At 37.8% G+C, this 21,759-nt stretch overlaps 1 protein-coding gene across 1 annotated transcript in view; it reads right to left on the bottom strand.

Annotated features, from left to right (window-relative positions):
• Gnf1 (germ line transcription factor 1) overlaps window positions 1–21,759 on the bottom strand; it is a 54,557-nt gene that overhangs the window by 10,905 nt on the left and 21,893 nt on the right. The window contains exons 6-13 of the mRNA XM_067107860.1: window positions 20,767–20,866; window positions 13,976–14,166; window positions 13,541–13,781; window positions 13,009–13,077; window positions 12,026–12,172; window positions 9,688–9,917; window positions 9,320–9,514; window positions 8,628–8,779 (exon numbers count right to left, since the gene is read on the bottom strand). Of these exons, the coding sequence (XP_066963961.1) occupies window positions 8,628–8,779; window positions 9,320–9,514; window positions 9,688–9,917; window positions 12,026–12,172; window positions 13,009–13,077; window positions 13,541–13,781; window positions 13,976–14,166; window positions 20,767–20,866 (1,325 nt within the window). The remainder of the gene's footprint in view (window positions 1–8,627; window positions 8,780–9,319; window positions 9,515–9,687; window positions 9,918–12,025; window positions 12,173–13,008; window positions 13,078–13,540; window positions 13,782–13,975; window positions 14,167–20,766; window positions 20,867–21,759) is intronic.

Raw genomic sequence — 21,759 nt, 5'->3', positions numbered from 1 at the left:
CATGCTTCATTAAACTTCTCCTCTAACACTCTTAATTTTTCATTACTGTGCTGGCTAACAAATCTGTCAATGTAGGATTCGACATCATCCCATAAGATGTACAGGCAATCCCCAGTTAACTGCAATCCGGTTTTACGGGGCTTGTCTAGCAAAGAAAACTGGCAATTTTCTGCGCCGAAAATCATTGATTTCCGCTTATCGGCACCGATAACTGGGTATTGGTGCCAATACATACCTAACAGAGGCGCCAATAACCAAAAGTCAGCGATTTTCGGTTATCATCACACCCTCAGAACGGAATCTGTAGTTGTTGTTGTCGACACGGAAAGGGTAGGATTTGACGTAACTACAGCTGCCATGTTAGAAGGTAATGTCACTGATGGACCTGGCTGTGACGTCACAACTTTGTATGAAAAGCGTGAAGAGTCTGTTGGTACCACTGCAAGCAATACCAAGGGAGCACCAAAATGATGTGGAATTGGTACCATATGCATCCCAGAGGATGCTGTACTACTAGGAAATAAAAATGCTCACCTGCTAGTGAGAATAAAGACTTGCACTGGATACACACAGCCTATACTACTTTATATAGCAGAAGTAAGAACATGAAAAATGGAGATTTCAAAATTATGTAGCCAATAGAGGTTCATATTCATGGCTAGAGTACCAAGGGTAGATCATTTTGCAAATCAGGAATTGGCATAGTTGCAGTATTCAAAGGCTTGAAAATTGACTGGGATGGTTTGGACACAATACGATGTGGTGTGGTGTGGAAGAGTTTGTCAGAAAAGCACTGGATATGGAAGTTGGAGGATGAGGACCTGTAAGAAGGCCAGGAAAATCATGGAAAAATGGGACAGATTAAGATACAGACTTAACTGGGACTTCAGGCAGAGAGAGAAGACGACAGAAGACTGGAGAAAACTTATTTCACATCTAACCCCATAAAGAGAAAAGCTTATGATGATGCTGATAATAACAATTTTTAATGATATTTGCTTCTAAAGTTTGTGGTAAAAATACTGAATAAAGCCTGCGAATTATCTATAGTACTACTTCTGAACTTTTTCATAATCCCCAGGCCTGCTTAAGTTATCATACATTATACATCAGAGCAATGAGCAATTAAAATTTATTTCCTGGTCTACATTTCCAAATTTTAACTCACAAGAAAATTCATTCAAATAAATACAAACATTAACACTGTTGTTATATCTCTGCTAATTTTTTCACTCCAATGATATTTCAGTGGAGGAAAGAGATACAGCTGAGAGGTGCAGAGGGAAGTTGGTGATATTTACAAGGAAATGTGTAAATTATACATAAATTGACAACTACTGCATTGCTCTTACCTTCAATTGTTTAATTAGTTTTCTCCCCTCCTTATCATGTCATGTAATACATATTCTAAATGACAATGATCTGAACATGCTGGTAAGTAGTCATTGTCAATATCAAGGCTGTACCATAAGTATACAATAATTCTGCTTTCCTTGAGTAAATGATGACTTTCAGTCAATTTTCAATGAAAATACCTGTGGAAACTGTTCTGGCAACACTGCAACACCAACTGCCTGATATCACTAAAACCTCGTGACAGCTCCACCTTATGTAATCAGGGTATCAAACTGGCAAGAGGAAGGTAGTGTCTAAAGGCAGGTTAGTGCTGACAAGTATCCAAGATCCTCATGGTGTTGACTGCAGTGAATCATAACATCTCCCTCACTAGATGAGAGTTAAAGTTAAGTTTAAGTTAAAGTCCTCCTGGGCCTCTGAGTTATTGAAATATAAATTTCTGTTGCTGAATTCTTTTATAACTTAAAGGGTTTTACTGCCTTGTACTGCTGGGCATTTCTCATTGTACTGTCAATGTGTTGCTTGATGTTTTGAAGGCTCTTAGTTTTCCTAGTTTACATACCGCAGATGAAGCTCTGTAGTGGTGCCAGGTTGGGCTTCTTGGAAAAATCTTAATGTTCACTATGCTTATACCAGTACCATTATGACAGCTGTTGGAACCCAAGGGGGTCTGTCTCATTAACTTGTTTCCTTTGTGTTCGAATAGCTAACAAAGGAAAAACTTCATATTCTTTTATAGCAAACTTGTCACTTGTTCTGGTGTTCTCCACATGAATATTCAAAAACAGTAGTCTTCAAAGATTATTAATGCATTTTCCCACATCTCTGTTGATATAAATAGCTATTCCTTTTCAATAACGCTATTTGTAAATGCTTGCCCAGGATCAATGACCACTTTTAGCTGAAGTTAAATATGTCAATGGATTTATGCAGATGCTATAATTCTCCTAGTGTCTGAAAAGACTCCCAACTCTATTTCTTAACCTCCCAACTCTATTTCTTAACAATGTACAGTTGGGATTCAACTTAAAAGGTACTGGTGAGTCAAAAATCATAAAGATTCAAATCCCTTATATAAAATAACATAACATACAGTATGGATATGCATACATATACGTAAGTTACACAATACCTTGTGCGATCAGAATGCTATGTAAATACAAGAAATGTTCAACTGTTTTGAGAAAGGTACAAAAAGTCTTTACTCAGTACTGATGTAACCATTGTAGCCCTAACTACACACAACAGGACACATCAGCAGCAACACAGTATCATTTGTCTTTACTCAAAGACAAGTTTACTTTCATTTAATAACCTGAAGAAGAAACAATAAACAGAGACTTGCTGTCAATATAGTACATAATATACAGTAATAGTTAGTTAGTTAGTTATAAATGATTTGTTTAACCAGACCTCTGAACTCTTTTAGGGTTCTTCTCGGGCTGGGATGGAATATAACTTTATTCCCTCTCTCTCTCTTACTGGAGTTTCATTCATGTAATATGAATTCACCCGGATTCTTAATAGAGCTACATTAAGCTTTGCATTAGCTCTATGTAAGGCAAGATAACTACAATTTCATCAGAACTGTAGTTTCAAGTCTTGGTTATACAGTATAACAATGTATTGTAAGCATGAAGGTAATAGTGAAACAGGTAATAAAAAACAGGTTTTGATGTAGGAAAAACCTATCTTTGGTGGCTGCTGTTTGTCCTCAAAGGAGTTAAAACTCAAATGGTCCCACCAGGGCTCCACAAGACAAACCAACCAATCTCGGGGAATTCTCTTATAGTTGGTCTCAGCCAGAATAGTGCATGTTGGCACAGTGATAGAATATGAAAGACTTAGGACAGGAGGGCTATATCTCCCGTCCACACATCGACTGCCTGATAAATGTTCACCCCCGTCCCATGCCTTTTCATCAGGGAAAATGGGTGGGTTTGAGGATCACAGCATCCACCAAAAATCGTTTTTTCTAGGTCAAAACCTGTTTTTTGAAAGTGCAGGCGCTGTTCGTCTTCAAAGAAGCTTACAAAAGAAATTGACAAGTGAAGAAATGGCTTAGCTCCTAATAAATAAATCCCAACAATCCAGATAAATTTTTGGTCCAAAGTATAGTCAATGACCAACCATTTTCTTTATTCCGGATACCCATTAGGGTTTGGCAATAAAGAACAGGAAACAGCACAAGAACCTATATATGTATTATTCTTTGTGGTTCTGAGGTGACTTATCAAATAATGTGGTGTCTGGCTGTGGAATTAGTGTGTCTTCCCTGGCAATATCTCAGCATGACCACTATTCTCATGGCAGTAGTGTTTCAGGCATTTTTAAACCAAGTTACTTTAAAGTAACAGGTTAACCCTTAGTGGACGGATTGAGCTTCAGTGTGAAGTAAAACAGGTTTGGGGAGGTGGACGGACTGAGCTTCAGTGTGAAGCAGAATTACTCACCACTGTTATGGTAATAATGATTTGAAACAAAGGTGCCAATACTTCTATATGCTATAAATTCACTAATGGCAACTTTTATGCAGACGTGAGAGTTAGGCCAGTATCAGTAATGCTTGTGACTTCAAGAGGGAACTGCATCTCTCTCTCTCTCACTTGAGTCTTTTGGTAAATTTGCTTGTAAATATACGAAAGGGTTGCTGTTTTTTGTTTTTGTCTTTTACGATAGTATGTCGGTTGTAAATTTAATTTTACAAAGAAAATTGCAAAGAAATATTAGAAAAACCATGTAAAAGTAAAAAACAGTTACTGAATCTTCCTTCTCATAAATTTATGTGAATATTTTACAACAAATATGCAAAAAATTTGTTACTGCTTTTATTTCTTATCTGTTTTGATACTGTGTGAGCAGTAATAATAATTTTACAAAATCCAAAAAACTTATTTATTAGAAAAAACATATATAAGTTGGTAAAATTTACGACCGTCTTGTAAATGAGGCCCCACAAGGGGTTGTAAATAGTCATTTTCAACTTCTCATGGAAGGTAGGGAAAATTTTGTAGAATTTTTTTATTTATACAGTGTGAATGTACGTGTCATTCTCTTTCCATTGATGTGATTTTTTTTTTATTTTGCCGACCTCAAAGTTTCCCCGGTCTGGGGTGCTGCACATTGATAAATTATGCCATCCCTTAAGGGTTAACAACTGTTCTTTATTTTGGATACCCATTAGGGTTTGGTAATAATGAACAAGAAACACATGAACCTATGTATTATCCAGTGTGGCTTTACGGTAACATTCCTAAAAATGTCATGTCTGACTGCAGAATTATTGCACCTTCCCCATGTCAAGAATACTTGCAGACTTCTTTGAAAGAAAAATTTCCGAAGTTCACAATGTACTCACCTTTTAGATTCATGCGATTTAGGAAAGGAGTGGGGGTCTGCCTCTTTAATTTGGGACACTAAAATAATTTTCTGCCCATGTAAAGAGAGTAGAACAGAATATGGAATTTAGGCCTGAATATCGAATTTAGGCCAAACGCCAAGCACTGTAACCTATGAGGTCATTCAGCACTGACAGGGAAACTGACATCAATAAGGTTTAAAGGATGTAACAGGAGGAAAACGTCGTAGTTGCACTAGGAAACAATTCTTAGGGAGGGTGGAAAGTCAGATGGTAGAAAGAAAATATGAACAGAGGTACAGTAAAAGAAATAAGAGGTTGCAGCTAGGGCCTGAGGGAACGCTGCAGACCTTCAAGTAATCCTTACAGGTGTACTGACAGCATTAACCCCATAGGGGTATGTAAAGAGAATGTTTTGTTTGTGTTAGGGTGTACGAAAAATAGGACCATCTGTGATGTTTGCTGTGACATCTAGGTAAACCTTGAGTGCTTGAACTGGGCATGATGTTTTGTGGCATAATGTTTTATTTGAAATACTGAGTTCCCTTATCAGAAAAGGGGATTTTCTCTTTGTAAGGTTCTCATTCTTGGCCAATAATGATAGACCAAGAGACAACAGTAAATGACAAATGGGTGTATGAGTGACGAAACGTTTTCCCGGCCTAAGAGAGCCCCGTATGCTAATCCAAGCTCCTGAAGCCAAAGCGGTCAAGAAGACTGCCCTTTGGAGCATATGAGTTGTAGCAGTATTGGGCCCACTGAACTGAGGGGATGACAGGAGTCTAAGAACCTTATTCAGGGACCAGGTAAAGGGAAGCCTTGAAGGAGCTGGCCTTTGCAGTGCAAAAGACTGGAGAGAACAATTTCTATATTAGAATCAATTCCGAAACCATAACGCAAGGGTTCTGACAAGGCACTTGACTTCAAAAGATATATAATAATATGTAAAGCTGTTCAACAAATTTCAACTAGGCTCCCAGTTTGGAAGTAATCAAACCACATTTTCTATATGGACTGGTATGTCGGACAAATGAAGTCTGTAATTTTGTATTAGGCGCTTGGCAATCTTCCCAGCAGACTAGATTTCAAAATCCACCCATAAAAGTCATGCAGAAAGGAGGATGCATAGACTATTTCCTTTCCTTTTGTCTGGGATAGAACAGCAGGCTGTATGGGATCTATTCCTTCACCTGTTGTTGAAGAAAAAATGAACATTAACTATCTGGTTAATTCGAGGCCACTATGTAAGCAGTTCCACTGAAAGCTAGTAGATTGTTCAAACCCTTCAAAATCTAGGACAATGGAGGAAAAAGGTATACCGTCCTCCATTCTTTCCAGTCTTGTAGTAATGCATCTCTTACTACTGACTGAATGCCCAGGCCCTGAGATGCACTCACACACTGGAAGTTGATGGTTCTTGCATGTGGCAAACAGGTCCACTTCCGGATGTGGAAGCATGTTGGGGGGTGGAACTTCAAGCGTTGGTTGATACTGGATGTGCAATGAGTATCATGTGCAAGAATGTATATGAAAAGTTGCCAGGTGCAAAAGAACCTTATAACCAAATAGGTTATGTAAGAGGGATTGCAGGTACCAGTAGTTGCTAGAAGTACTGAAGTGTGTGATATACGTGGAGTGAGTATGAATGAAGGGGAATTCTACACGACAGAGTGACAGTGAGAGATGTGATGTGTTGTTAAGGTTACAAGTGTCTGAGAGAAAATAAGATAGTGGTACACCCGAAGGAAGGTATGACAGAAATGAAGGGCGACAAAAGTGCTAGAGTGAAATGGTACTCCAATGGAGATGGTAGTGTGAGAGTGTAGATGTTAAGTGAGGTAGAAGTGTATGCTGTTGAGGATGTGGAAATCCCAAGGGAAAGCAAGATAGTGTGAATTAAAGCAAAGGACAAGTGAATGTTTGTGTTGAATGGGGATAAAGCTGATCATAAAGTAAGACGAATCTTACATGTATGCAATGCGACACTGGATATGGAGAACCCTGAGGTTTACTATACGGTGAATACAGATGCGAAAAAGAAAAGGTGGAGAAGTATACATGTTGGTGATTGGTTAGGACGGATGTGCACAGTTGTGGCTGCGGATGATGAAAGGTTTGTGACCCGCTGTAATACAATGGTGGAGAAAATAGAAGAAAACAAATGGACGTATGAGGAATTGGTGGAGAAAGTAAGTGTAGGCAGGGTCTGAGTGACTGACACAGGAGTCAAGTGTGCAACATGTTGTGCATGAGGAGGAGTGTGATAAGTAGGGGCAATACTGATTTTGGAGGGGCTGAATTGCCTGAGTTTAGAGTGATTTTGAAGGATGACACCCCTATTTATCAAAGGCCATGTCATTTTCCTCCACCGGTTATGAAGGAGCAGTGTGAGGAGTTGGAGCGAGCTGGTGTAACTGAACCAAGTGAGAGTGAGTGGAATAGCCCAATTGTGCCTGTGAGAAAGCCTGATGGAAGTTTGAGAATGTGTATTGATTACAGAAAGGTGAATGAAGTGACGGAAAGATTGTTTTCCGATGCATGTGGTGTCGGAATGTGTATAGTATGAATGGAGTAAAAGTATTTGTTAAGTTGGATCTGGTGAGGGGGATATTACCAGATGACAATCACTGAGGAAAGTCAACCTGTGATGGTTTTTTTAATAAGCAGTAAGCATTATCAGTTTAAGAATTTGAGTTTTGGCTTAGTTAATGCCCCTGCAACTTCCAAACGTGCTGTGAATGTGAGTTTTCAAAAGAGAGAAAAATTGTGTTCACTGATGATATTCTGATTTCAAAGTAACATCACACTATCACTATTCCATCCTGCTGCTGATTCTTGAATTGTTTCTCCATCTATGCAATTCTTTTTTATCAGAATACAAAATGTTTCCCTACTGTGAAGTATTTGGTATAACATTGTTCAATCACAAATCAGTGCTTTGCTTCAATGTTAGGTCATTAACTAAATCAATTTTACCACAACACAACTTGGAAAGGGAAACTGAAAAGCAATGCCAATTTTTCTATACTGACTCATTTTTGTATCTAATAGTTGTTGCTATAAAAGCCAACTGGCACGAATTCCTGAAGACTTTGAAATTAGGTGCAGATAGTCACCAGTAACAATATAATGAATTAAAATTTCTAAAATACATTTTTACATGATGCCATATGCCATTCATTGTGGCTGATCCTCCTTACTAGCATTTTCTTTGTAACACTAATGCTAACCTAATCTAAAAGAACAACAAAAACAACTTCCTGTATTGCTGTCCAGCTTTCTTCATAAATGACAGACTTCTCACTGACTTGAAAGATGTCTTGGAGGGTTGTCTTTGGCAAACTATACTTAGCACTGATGCAAAACATATCATGATTGAGTCTTGAGCTTGCTGCCTGGCAGGCAATAGTGTCATCAGAACACACAATAAGTCATAACACAGTAACAAAAGCCCTACCAAGGTGAATGTCATACAAACAACAGCTATAACAGATTGCATTGTGTCATGTTCAGATTGCACACTTCACAAGCAAGAAGTGGTAAGGACTAAGGGTAACAGTGTAAAGATGCCCCTCCACACACAAGCCACATGGTTATTACCCTTTTCCCTCCTCAACCCCTTCTACACCACTCAACACACTACATTCTCAGTAGGCAACACATACTTAAAGTAATAAGTTTTCCTGACTGAGCAGGTTACAGAAATAGTGTTTTCTTTCCCATTTCAGAACTTTTGATATTTGTTTCATACACCAAGAAATTCTATTCACACTTTTACTATTGTGCAAATAAATTCCTTGAACACCTGTGCCGAAAAGCATGCAAACAACTGTATAATGTGAAAAATAGAAAAGCAGACAATAGAGGGATCACTGTCTTACAACTGTATACAGACAGATCTTGTAATACTTACTGTGCACTATGAGGAACACACTTAGGATAATTTTCTTGCACAAAGAGGGGTGCAATGGAATAGTCATGGAAGAACAAATCTGATTTGTCATATATGCTCATATTCTTATGGTCACTTTCTGTGAAGACTTTCTTGCAAACATCCCAGGGACCCTATTACAAAACAATAAACAAGAAATCACATATAAAATTCATTACTAAGAATACACTATTTGCAAAATAATATATACAATATCCTATGTTTGAAGCAAATGTAAAAACAAATGGCACAGACAGGTTAATACAGTAAACCCCCTGTATTTGTGGGGGATGCGTACCACACTCTACGGCATGTAGCCAAAATCCATGAATACTTAAGACCCCTCTAAAAACACTTAGAACTGCCTATTTTGATAGCTCAAACACAACAAAAATCTCTAAAAATGCTTATACCTGGGTATTTTAATAGTTTTATCACAAAAAGTGCATTTAGTCATGAAAATGATATGAAAATACAGTATTTAGTGAATATTTTCCAGTGAAAAATACAGCGAATGGGCGAATTTTCCACAAATAATGTGTATATATGTTCCACAGAAAAATCCGTGAATAGGTGAGTCCACGAATCGTGAGACTGCGAATACGGGGGGTTTACTGTACTTGTATTAAATCTGGGCAAACATCACAAAACAAAATGAAGCTAAAAAATCTTACCAACTTAAGGTCTTTTTTAGCCTTTTCTGCTTCCACCTTCATGGCATCTGCAGCTAATGTTTCCTGATTTGCTGACCACACTGACAAATGATGAAGAATCTGACGTACATCTTGATTTGCTCCAACTATAATCTGATCAAGGGCATCAGGCTTAATTTTGACACCTTCACGGAAGCACACAGACATCATTGGACCCTGAAAATAAAATAAAAAGAATAAAGGAAATACCTCAAGCTTGAAAACAAAAAGGAACAGCTGCAAATGTCTTGCATATGACGATTAGGTAAAATATAGTAAGAACCTCTAACTATTCAGAACCTTTTTTTACAAATTTTTGTTGTAATCCAAAACACTCTGACAATACTTACTCTAATTTGTTCTATTCTTGGCTTATTGAATCTCAGGTCAAAACAGTAGTTAGCAAGAGACCTGATCTTTGGATGATTTCTGTCATTACACATGGCAATAATAGGAACTTTAGATTTTTTAATCAACGTAATTAACTCTTGAACTCCTCCACGATCTTCATTACCCGACATTCCATCAACTTCATCCATAACCAGAGCATGGTTTTCACTGGTAACCCCTTTCTCCTTACCTGAAAATCAATTACATCGGAAATTAATCATCCAACTTTTGAGCAGCATATAATAGTAAAAAATGTGGGTGTAAAGAGAATCCACTAATGCCTTGCAACAACACCAACATCGGGTCATGTCAGTAAATCAGGTGAAATGAAATTTTTTAACTATTATTCTTCAGTCAAAGAGCATGCATATCTATACACTCTGAGATGTGTAAAATAACTGACCATTAGTCTATACATAACAGAATGCCATAATGAGATGGTTAAGGTGTGTGGTATTTTTAAGATATTAATCAGGTTTACTCAACTGATATTATTTCTTAAATTTAATAACAAATAGAGTATAATAATAAATAAGCTATATGTATACCATATTATCCTAGTACAGGTACAGTATGAGTATTTCTTTTTCTCTCTCTAAACATACTTCATTATTACTATACTATACTATACTGTACATTAAAGAGAGCATATTTTACAATACTGTACTGTATTGAATATAATTTGGTAAATAACCAACAGTTTATGTTAAATATTGGTAAAATTCATGGCCAACAATACATTATACAGTATTACAGTACAACTTTGGGTCTGGGGGTCAAGAATTATTTGCTGATTTGCAATTTTCAAGAGGAGCTGGTGCCCCTAATCCCTGTAAAATTCAAGGGGCAACTGTTCAAGGGAACACTAAAGTAACTGGGAGCATATAAATATGCAGGAGCTGATGTAACAGCTGAGACCCTGGGGTTGGAAAATATCCAAGATAAGGAGGATATGTGAAAGGGTCCAAATAAGAAGGACAAGCAGAAGGAGCAGCAGCTTCAAGGAAGTGCTGGAGGGACTACAAAACTAAAGGCTGCAATCAACTTATGTATTGATGAATGGACAGCAGAAAAAAACCAACCCACAATGCAAAAGCAACCTTCACCCTACGCTTGACTAAGAAGTTATCATTGGCAAAACAAAGGAGGAACACTGGCATGAATGGACCACAACATGGCAAGTAAGGAGAGAAGCAAATGCAGCAGATAACATGACACACAAATGTCTACACTGGGTAATCTGGAAACCTTTGGGAGAAGATATCCTTATGAGCAAGAACTTGACAGAACAATCAGGGTTGTGAATGGGGAAGGCTCATTACAGTAATGCAGATCCCTCAAAGCACCAGGAAGAGGCAGAAGCTTTGACATATGACACACACATCACGGAACAATGAGGCAAATCCAACAACTTGCTAACTGCCAAAGCACCCCTAAAGCTCATCAAATTTCACCTTATCAAAACTTGTTAATAATCAACTAATTACTTGAAAACTTCTTCTAGGCTACAATTTCTGAAGTGACATATTTTGTGGATAAATCTCCTGAACTGAATTACACACATGAAACATAAGAAAGCTTATGCTAGAAATTATATAGAATTACTAATGGCTAATGGATATCTTGAATTTTCATATTTAGGTTGTAGTAATGGGCCTTTTTTCACTTAAAAGGTTTTCACTTACCAAGCCATATGTCACAAAAATGATAGTTAATATGAATATGAGAGGCCTTCCTTTCCATTTTGCACTGCAGTTTCTTGCAAAAGTTAATATTTCTGTAACAAGATATTCTTATGATGTTGGTACTACTTAGGATATATGAAATCTGGAGAGGGTTGCTAGACAGAAAGTGAGGACAGAGCTAACCCAGAAACAGTAAAGAAATGTTACACAGATATGGCCATTCAATGTACCTCAAAGCACAGTAGGTCACAGGGAGTTCCCCCTTTTCCCTATTGTGAATACTGTACCTTACTCCTATTTTTGCTTCTCTTTTAAGAAGAAATCCTTCAGGATATCCCAATGGAAGTCTCAAAATTTGACTATGTAATCTTGTTAATCTATAGTCAAAAATTCCCAATACCCTCAAATCTTTTTTATGTCCACATATTCTAACAACAGTAAACAGTTTCACCAACTTTCTGACATTCTTCTATTAACTTCCCATTCTCTAAAAGGGAATCAAATTCAATTCTTATTTAAGACAAGAAATACATAAAAATCTAATTTTATAGAAACAAAAAAAGCTTCTGAAAACTATTATTTAGTAACATTTTCCTATAAATACCTCACATACCTCCAGCAAATCCAGCGAGATTTTTGTTTGAAAGTAGTTCTGCTACCACCTCATCTAGTCGCCGTTTTGATCGAGCATCAGAAGCATTGAGCTCAACAAAGTCAAACCCAGCTTCTTTACAGACTAGATGAGCTGTTGTGGTTTTACCTTAAAAAGTAAAGAATAAGCGAGATTAAACACATACCAGATAAAGGGTATCTCAAGAATAAACTTTTGAATTATTATATAGTGTAAAACCTCAAGATAACAAATTATTAGAGCAAAACCTCAATCTAACAGACTCCTCAATAATGGATTCTGCTAGATAAAATAGTCTCCTATCATGCAATAAAAAGACAGTAAGGTATATTCTGAAAATGGCTTACATAAGAGAGCCAGAAATGTATGGAATTTGGCAGTGTTTAAGTAACTCAATATGGAAATGGATGCCACTCACCACTACTGTAAAAGTATGAAGGATACACAAATGTGTACTTAACACTGAGAAAACTCTTTACTTCAAGTATCTGCTGCAACTGCAATTTACTTTATACATTCATCATAAATATGCTGCAATATTTGTATTATGCTTGTAACTAATGACAGTGCAGTTCATATTAAAAGCCAGCCCAAAGCTAAGTGTGAAATTTTCCTGGTAACTGAAACTTTATGCTAATGGACAGTCTCTTGCCCAGAATCCATTAAATCCATTTTAGTGAGGTTCGGCTATATTCCTTAAAGACATATCACACATTTCCTTGAGTTTACTTAGCTTTCACTGAGAAGTTAAAAAATAAATAAAAATCCCTTTAAATTAAACTAACCATGATGTACATCAAGTGGAAATTTTTTGCAAAAATATATTCTGGAAAAGACTGAAGATCCTTCTTGGACTGACAACTGCACATAAAATTCTAAAATTCAAAAGATATTCTATTTATATTAAAAAAGGTTAAACCAAATTAATTCTTAATTAGATTTCTATTGTTATCTACTTTGCTTACCAACACCAGGTGGTCCTGACAGCAAAGCACATTTAAAGAAGGCCCCATTATCATCTTTGGCCCAAGGACCTGTTCAAAAGAAATGGAACTTACTGTAGAATCTTTAATGTATTTTTTATATACTAAATGTAAATTCTCTCAATACCAGATTACTGACTGAGTGAAAGAATGGTCTCAAAATACAAATATATCACCCAGCCTCAAAAAATCATTGTAAGATCAACTTTTCACAAATAATTATACCAAACAGCTGGTAAACTTGGAAATGGAAGACTAAGAGTGAGCACTCTAGCAATAACATAGCAAATGATACATTTAAAATTTCCATAAATTTCTTCATGTGAAAAAGTGTCATACTACTGACTTAATGCCAATCCATAGAATTAGAAGAACTGACATCCATCTACAATAATTTTCTCTACAATGAAACCTAAGAAAATCATTTGAAAATTATTACTGCAAATCACATTGGAAACAAAAAAATTACTTCTACCAAATCAACACAAAGATTGGAGTAATACATATAACATACTTGGTCTCACTAGTTTTTTGCCACCAAATTGGTTTTTCTTCCAGTTTTGCAACCACACCAAGAGTTTTTTAACATTTGACTTGTCTCCTTGCTGGCCGATGATATTCTTAATGTTAACTGGCTTGTACTTATCTACCCACATGAGTGTTTCCCCAGAACGATCTTTGAGTTCTTGGGATGAAATTGATTGTGTTTTTGGTGAAGAAGTTGATGACGACTGGCTGTTACTATTTGCAATTTTCTAAAATGATAAGAGGAGAAATTATAAAACTTAGTTTCTTGAACTCGTAAAATATAATAATAATCAACTCTCATTTTATCACTATAAAAATTTGCACAATATTTATCTTTGATTGAATTCTACATTAACAATAACATCCACATATAATGTCACACTTAAAAAAAAAAAAAAAACAGAAGCCAAACACAACTTACTTGTGAATTTTGACTACTCTGAGACAATGTAAGAGATTTTTGGGGACTAGATTTTGAAGTACTCTTTGAACTGGAGGAATTCACTGGTGGTAAATCACTAGCTTTTTCATCAGGACCTGAATTCTTTATAGAAATACTGGCTTTGCTACTTTTTTCAAATGCTTTAAGTTTGCTTGCGGTTGATTTTTTCTCTGAAACATACAATTTGCTAAGGTTATAAAATGTAATGTACTAATGTTATAAAACAATTTCATGTACGGGTAAAAAAATGTACTTATAAAAATATAGCTTTCACAACCAATAAAAATTGAACCTATATAAGCAATTTGCATTGCATATTTAAAATATCTTGACACATTTCATCATCAAGCATATTTTTATGAAAGAATTGCCATTTACAAGGTTTGACATTGCTAAGCCCTGATATGTCTGTTTTTCAATACCCGACAAAATATATCAACTGGGAAAAATCAGATCTAGTGCTTTCAATGAGTCAAGTATAAGGGTAGGAACAATGACACAGAAGCAGCAATAGTTTTCCCAAGAAGGGCATGATCAGGAGACTGTCCTACATACAACAGTTTAAGTTAGGTCCAGATCTTTCAGTCAAGTTCTGCTGGTTTCCTACAGCTACTTTCGATTGTGGTTGCTTTGACTGCAGCTTGCAATGCTTGGTAGGCAATATCACTACCAAACAGTTGCCCAGTCACAGTCTTTGACAATGTCTTGAAGGATCTTAAATGGTGGCAGAATACTAGTCACCTGCTAATAAAAATTCCACCAGTCCTCTCTCCCTGGAGATATTGATATTTATGGATGTGTTCAATCATGGTTGGGGAGCATACCTACTGTACTACAAAATGACATAAACTTGGACATGGCAGGACTTTTGAGTTAATGGCCACTCTCTTAAGCCTCCAAACATTTACTCTGCTCTTGGCAGTTAGTCATGAGTATAATGGCTAACAACTTGACAGTAGTGGCTTACTTGGCTAGTGGTAAACATCTTTGTATGAGTAGATGTGAATAATTTAGGCAAAGTTTCAAGATTCACTCCAAGAAGATAAAATGTGATAACAGACAGTATTTGCCAAGGAAAGCAGGACCTGCTGTTGGAGTGGTCACTGAATCCCAAGATCTGCAAGGCTCTTTGGTGTCCGTGAGGCAAGTTGTTAGTGGGTCTGTTCACGATAAGCCTGCCATAAACTTATAATTACTGTTCAGCCCAGTTGGTCTAAGAACACTGTAAGACAGATGCAATGATACATCCTTGGGATGACATATAGATGTGTGCACCTTCCCACCATTCAGACTCATCAAGCAGGTTACAGTTAAGCTCAAAACATCCGGACATGAGTATGACACTGATGTGGCCCTTTTGGCTGTAGCAGGAGTGCTTCAAGCACCTCTTTATACTGATGGGGAATTGTAAGAAGCTTCCAGCATTGACAATGCTACTAAAGCAGCCACACTTCTTATTAGCTCACAGCAACTTTGAAATGTTAGAGCTTTGTGTATGGTTTCTTGAAGGCAGTCACAGCCACTGCAGAATCCTGTAAGACTTCAACCAAAAACCTCTATCAGGCCAAGTGGAGCCCATTCTATAACTGGTGAAGTGGAAGGGGTGTTAATCCAGTCAATTCTACTGTTTCTGTAATGGCTGACTGTCTTTTTTTTCATGCCGCAAGAAACAGTTTGCCTCCATCAAGGGATGCAGGTCTGGCATCTCACAAGTACCTGAGCTTGGTGGACCAGATGTGCGTCGTCATGAAACTGAAGAGATTTATTCCGATATTCAAGGTGGTTCCTTAAAGGTGGTGGTAAATCCTCCACATCAACCCTCTTTTTTCCACATTTATTTTTCCCATTTTATTACTTCTTTTCCATTATTTCCTTCTCCCATTATTATTCATTATTCTATGCCCTCTCTGAATGCTTACTTAAGAGAGTGAAATTTTTATGAATTATTAGAGAGAGAGAGAGAGAGAGAGAGAGAGAGAGAGAGAGAGAGAGAGAGAGAGAGAGAGAGAGAGAGAGAGAGAGAGAGAGAGAGAGATTTAACCACTAATCAGCAACACAAACCCTTTTTGTCATGTTAAAGTGACATGTCTGACAGCTTTTGCCTTCGAGCCTCTTACTCAAGATGAGGGAAAAATATTTTTTTGTTGAAAATACGTATCACATATGAATTTTGTAATTACAGTTATTATTATTATTATTATTATTATTACGCAGGCCTGGCAGGCCACACTTCTCTGTCAGAGACCACGCGTGCGAGCTAGGGTAAACACGTGTGGTTGTTTACATACAGTGACGTCAATAGAGAACAATATCCAACATGCTTTCGCAAAGTTTTTACGGTAAAACTAGAGGAAAACACGTTAGTGCATCACATAAGAGACGTCTGGATTTTAGGCAGGGTTCTGAATCTCATTTTTCATTATTATATATATCGATATTTAGAGAATTTTGTTGGCTTTCTCATAAAAAAAAACTACAAACGATAATGTTGACAACGGTAACATTTTTTTTTTTCGATCAGCATATAACGTCGAAATGAAACTGTTGCCGTTACCAAAGCCATTTTTCTTGACTCTTACTTTATTCCTTAACCTTTCCTCTACATTTTTGTATATTTACAAAGTAATTTCTATGAAAAATATCTGAGCTAGGGCTCTTCAAAAAAATTTTTAACGATAATTCTCATGGTATGCCGGGCAGCGCGCTGTTTCTTACCCTCTTTTCTATCAATTTTTTCACCAACTGGACTTACTTGTTTTTCATTCTTTTATAAGTCGATATTTAGAGAATTTTGTTGGCTTTCTCATAAAAAATAATTCATTCGCCTAACTGTTATAGTTTTTGAGCTACGAACAATAATGTTGACAACAGTAACATTTTTTTTCGTTTCGATCAACTTATAACGTCAAAATGAAACTGTTGCCATTACCGAAGCCATTTTTCTTGACTCTCACTTTATTCCTCAACCTTTCCTCTACATTTTCGTATATTTACAAAGTAATTTCTATGAAAAATAACCGAGATAGGGTTCTTCCAAAAGAATTTTTTTTAAAATTTTCTAGCAATAATTCTCACCGTACACCAGGCAGCACGCTCTGTTTCTTACCCTCTTTTCTATCAATTTTTTCACCAACTGCATTTATTTGTTTTTCATTATTTTATATATCGACATTTGGAGAATTTTGTTGGCTTTCTCATAAAACAAAATTAATTCGCCTGACTTTCATAATTTTTGGGTTACAAACAAAAATACAAAAATAACATTTTTTTTTGTTAAATAACTCACATTTTTTCGTATTTAGAGGAATGGGACTCTTATTCTGACTATTCCACCATAAAATATAACCATTGAGAAAAAAAGGTCAGCAAAATGAACGTTGTTGGCATAAAATTTCTATTTTTACTGAATTTTCGAAATAATAATTTTTTCGCACTGTCGAGCGCTCCCAGATACCTTGGGTCTCAGGTAGGCGTGGCGCTCAAACTATACAGATGGGAAAGTGTTAATCTTATTAATATTTGAAAATTAGTATGTATTATTAGGTAAAAAAGTTTACTTATCTTGCAAAACAAATAAACATATACATGTACCATAAAAATTCTCTCATCTCAGTACAAGAGAGAGAGAGAGAGAGAGAGAGAGAGAGAGAGAGAGAGAGAGAGAGAGAGAGAGAGAGAATTATTACTTTTATTATTTAATGTTATTTAATTTACACAAAGCTTGAAAACTTATAAATTACATACAAAATTAAACATAAGACACTTTTGCAGGGTTTCTCAGTATTCACAAATGTTCGTGTGTCTGTGAAAAACTCGTGTATGATAATTAGTTAGGTTCCAATGAAAAGCTTGTGTATCTGTGAATTCGCGCAACTCAAATCGTGCAAGTTCGGGGTATTACTGTATATGGAGCAGACTCCTCTCTGCCTTGGAAGTCTTGAAAGACTTCATGGGTCGCTAAGATCTTGGTTAGAAGATAAAATTAGACCTTTGTGTTTCTATACTAAGCCTAGCCTTGCTCTATGCCCCTTGAAGGTGGAAGAAGAGAGCCCCCTTGGCTGTCCTCAGGTATGGGAGGAGATACTCCCAGAGTCTGGCAGGGACATGGAAGGATACTTCTTGCATCTTCATACAAATGCCCTTGGAGAATGGATGACTGGATTGTCTGGTTCATCTTTATCCTGAATTTCATCTTCTATTCTGAGAGAAAAAAGGGGTGTTGGGGCCCAGGCATATTCACTGACTACTATGGGTCTCGCAGACAACCAAGGGAACTTGCAGATCCTCGTCCCAACCCGCAGACCACCATGCGGACTAGCTGCTGACTCCACTGACCCTTTGACAGTCAGAAGACACTTGGACATTCGAGCGGACTCAAGCATTATGGACTTGATAACATTACGCACAGGTCGAAGACATATGCGGAAAACACAGAAACCTAGCACAAGCATAACTGTGGGTTTGACAAACTGGGCAAAACCCTTCTGCAGAACAGACACAGTTCTCTCAACTGTGTCCTGAGGGAAGAGGAAATGTAGGCTCGGAGGTGAAAATAACAGGGCTGAATGCGATTGTGTGACTCCCTCAGCAGTAAAAGAGCACCCAAGTTTTCTCTTCTTGAGGTTTCAAAGTAAAGAGCAGAGATCTCTAAAAGACATCTCAATCATCCTTTTCCACACAGTACAGGACTCAGAGACAAACTGAGGTAATGTCTCTCAACTAAAAACTGGACGTCCTCTAACTTCTTAACCAGAGCTCCGGCTGTCTAAGAGGAGGGAGCTTTTTTCATGAAGCTCAAAAATTACTGGACATCAATGTCCTCAGAAAAAGGGACCTCTCTATATCCAGACTAATGCTCTCCGTATGATGCCCAGATGCGGGAGACTGATATTGAAGAACTGGTGCCAGGTTATCGGGAACTGGTGCCGGTCACTTGAAAAAACCAGTCAGGCACTCAATCGGGAACTGGTGTTCAAGATTGAGTAACAATGCGTTCTTAAAAACTGTCCGCGAGCGGGTGATAAATGTTCACTGGGTCAATACTGACGCTCTGTAGTAAGCGGTGAGCGTTCTTGAATCGCTGCTTCGTGTTCGGGAATCAGCGCCAGATGCTCAGGAGTTGGTGCCGAACTTTTGGCAACCAGTGCCAAGAGTGCAGAGGTAGACAGCAGGCGCTCGGGAGTAGGCGCCTAGTGCACAGAGACTGTGACTGTCGTATTTCACCAAAAGAATCTCTAGTCCGTTGGAACGTAATAGGAGACGTCTCGTTGTCACTACATCTCTTCAAGGGCCGGGATGCGCCGTGAAAAATACCTACAACGCCTCTTGTTAAGGATAATTTTGAGTCTGACAACAACTGGTGGGAACTAAAAGGGGCACCCTTCCAATGGCAGTCTAAGGGTCTTCCACTACACGAACTGTGAGTGACAGGTTCTACCGAGGAGGTGACTTCCAATGGGAAGACCCCACCAACCTCATTTGGACTTTCGGAATACCTTCTTCCTTTTATCTAAGAGCATAGGGAGGGGGGCAATTTGGAGCCATTGACACTTGAAATTGCTGTGCCTAGGTGCTGGGCACCACGAGCTGGACAAGAGCCTGACTCCCAACACTGGCACGCTCCACAACTGAAAGTGCATAGTGTGTGCAAGAGATACACCATGTGGGCTTCCCCAACCCAGAATAATCTATAATACCAAAGCGCATCCTTTCGATGCCTCAATGGTTGGTCCACAACGCCTTGCACCAAACAACAGGCCTGACTGAAGGGGGCAACTACCCCAAGGCAAACCCCTGGACATCAAACATGTCTCTCCCAGATTTAGGGGAGCAGTGATGAAGACCTTTGGTCAGGAGAGATCTGGCGGGCCAGATAGTCACCCAGTCCCCTACACTCTGGCAAGACATTTTTCAGTGGCTGTCTGTCCCCAACTGGGACTGTACAGCAGGTTCTGACTGAGGGGGCACTGACTAGGTGGGAACTTCCTATTGGGCCTCCATTGACTTTCAGCATGACCTCTCCTGCAAATTCAGGGAGCGACAATGACTCTAGGTCTAGGAGAACCAATGGGACATAAACACCTCTTACACTGCACAACACTACACTATCATAAGGTTAACTGCTGTTAACCCAAACACAAGACTGGCGAAGGCACGGGAAGGAAGCGAGGGAGCCAGACATGGGAGAAAATATGAGGGCTAGTAGTAGGAGAGAAAAAATTAATGTGGGAAGAGTTGGCGCCAGACAATCGGGAGCTGGCGCCGGGTGATCCCAGGATGTGAATGGTGCCTGGTGTAGCTGGGCACAAGAGCTAGTAGCTCTGAAGCTAGTGATCATCTGGGCCCTCAGCGCACCAGTGCTAGCGGGCACTGGCACTCAACACCCATTCTCAGCTGTCAAGAAAGCTTTATTTATCCAAAGACCCATCTGCCAAAATAAGTACTTTCCTTCTATGGCAGAAAGAGAAATGAGGTTGTCTGCTGTCGTTCCTGTATATTCCCGCCGTGGTGGACTTATCACTCTACACCAACAACCAGAACGCTTACTACATATTTTGAAATTTGTTGCCGACGAAACACTCAACAACCGAACGCTACTACATGTTTTAAAATTTAAGCTGCTGCACGAGTGGAAAGCATAGCTATGTAATTACTTGGTAAGTTACTTATATGAAAACATACATATGTCTAAACAATACATAACACTACCTGACCCAAAGTTATAAAAACAGATGATGATATTACATGAACAGAAAAAGAACACGTCATACCGCTTCCTTTAGGAGTTTCATTACTGCCCTTTCCTGGTCGGGTTCGTATTAGGTCTAACAAATCATCTTCAGTTATCTGTTTTGTGCCCAACTGTTCTGCCTGAAAGAATACCAATTACAACTTTGAAGTTAAATAAGGGTAGGTAAATCAAATAAAGGATTTTCAAAACAAGTACTGTACTTATTCTTGTATAAAAGGTAAAATTTGAATTTTTAAATTTACATAACTATGATTTTAAGCTTTGCTACAAAATTTTTTATGACACTTTTCTTCTGTAAATACCTATCCACTTAAAATAAGATGCACAGTAAAATAAAGAATTAAAGCAAACTCTTGTAATTGCAAATAATTTTTTCATTACAATTTAATTACTGATTTCTTTACCAAGCCTATCCTTGCATTTGCCCAATCCCACCATACTACATTCTAAGCAGAATAAAAAAAAAAAGGGCAAGCTACTTCTTGTGGGTTAGTGCACACACACATAGGGTTATCTCAGGCCCCCAGTGGTAAATTGGATCACTTACTGTGCAATCTGAACCACCTGAAAAGAACATTTGGGTCAAAATGTAAAGAATGGGCTTGTACTGAAAAAGATAAATATTTTAGTAATAATAACACTTAACCAATAGCCCCATAAATTATACAAAGCCTGAAGTCCAATTCAGGTGAGAGGGAGCCTAGCTGTGTCTATCCCTGCACACGAAGAGAGAGGAATCTGAAGAAACAAGTGCAAGCCCACAGAAAAGAACCTACAGAACTCATGTCTTAAAAATGTGCAAATACAGTTTGACACTTCTAGTTACCAGCTATTCGTATGTAGTGGACATCAAAATTTCTTTTTAAAATTAAGAAGCAGGGAAACTGACGGTGCCTGGATTCCGTGATCTTTAAGCTAACTTGAATTATCTATTTTTGTGAAACATGAGATATTCATATAAAACTGTTTTTTAAAAAAGCCTGTAGAAAAAAACACAGACAAGATGTGCTTT

Source organism: Macrobrachium rosenbergii, chromosome 8 (assembly GCF_040412425.1).
Source record: "Macrobrachium rosenbergii isolate ZJJX-2024 chromosome 8, ASM4041242v1, whole genome shotgun sequence".
Classification (NCBI taxonomy): Eukaryota; Metazoa; Arthropoda; class Malacostraca; order Decapoda; family Palaemonidae; genus Macrobrachium; species Macrobrachium rosenbergii.
Note: the sequence above shows the minus strand (reverse complement) of the source record. Positions and strands in the feature narration are given on the sequence as shown.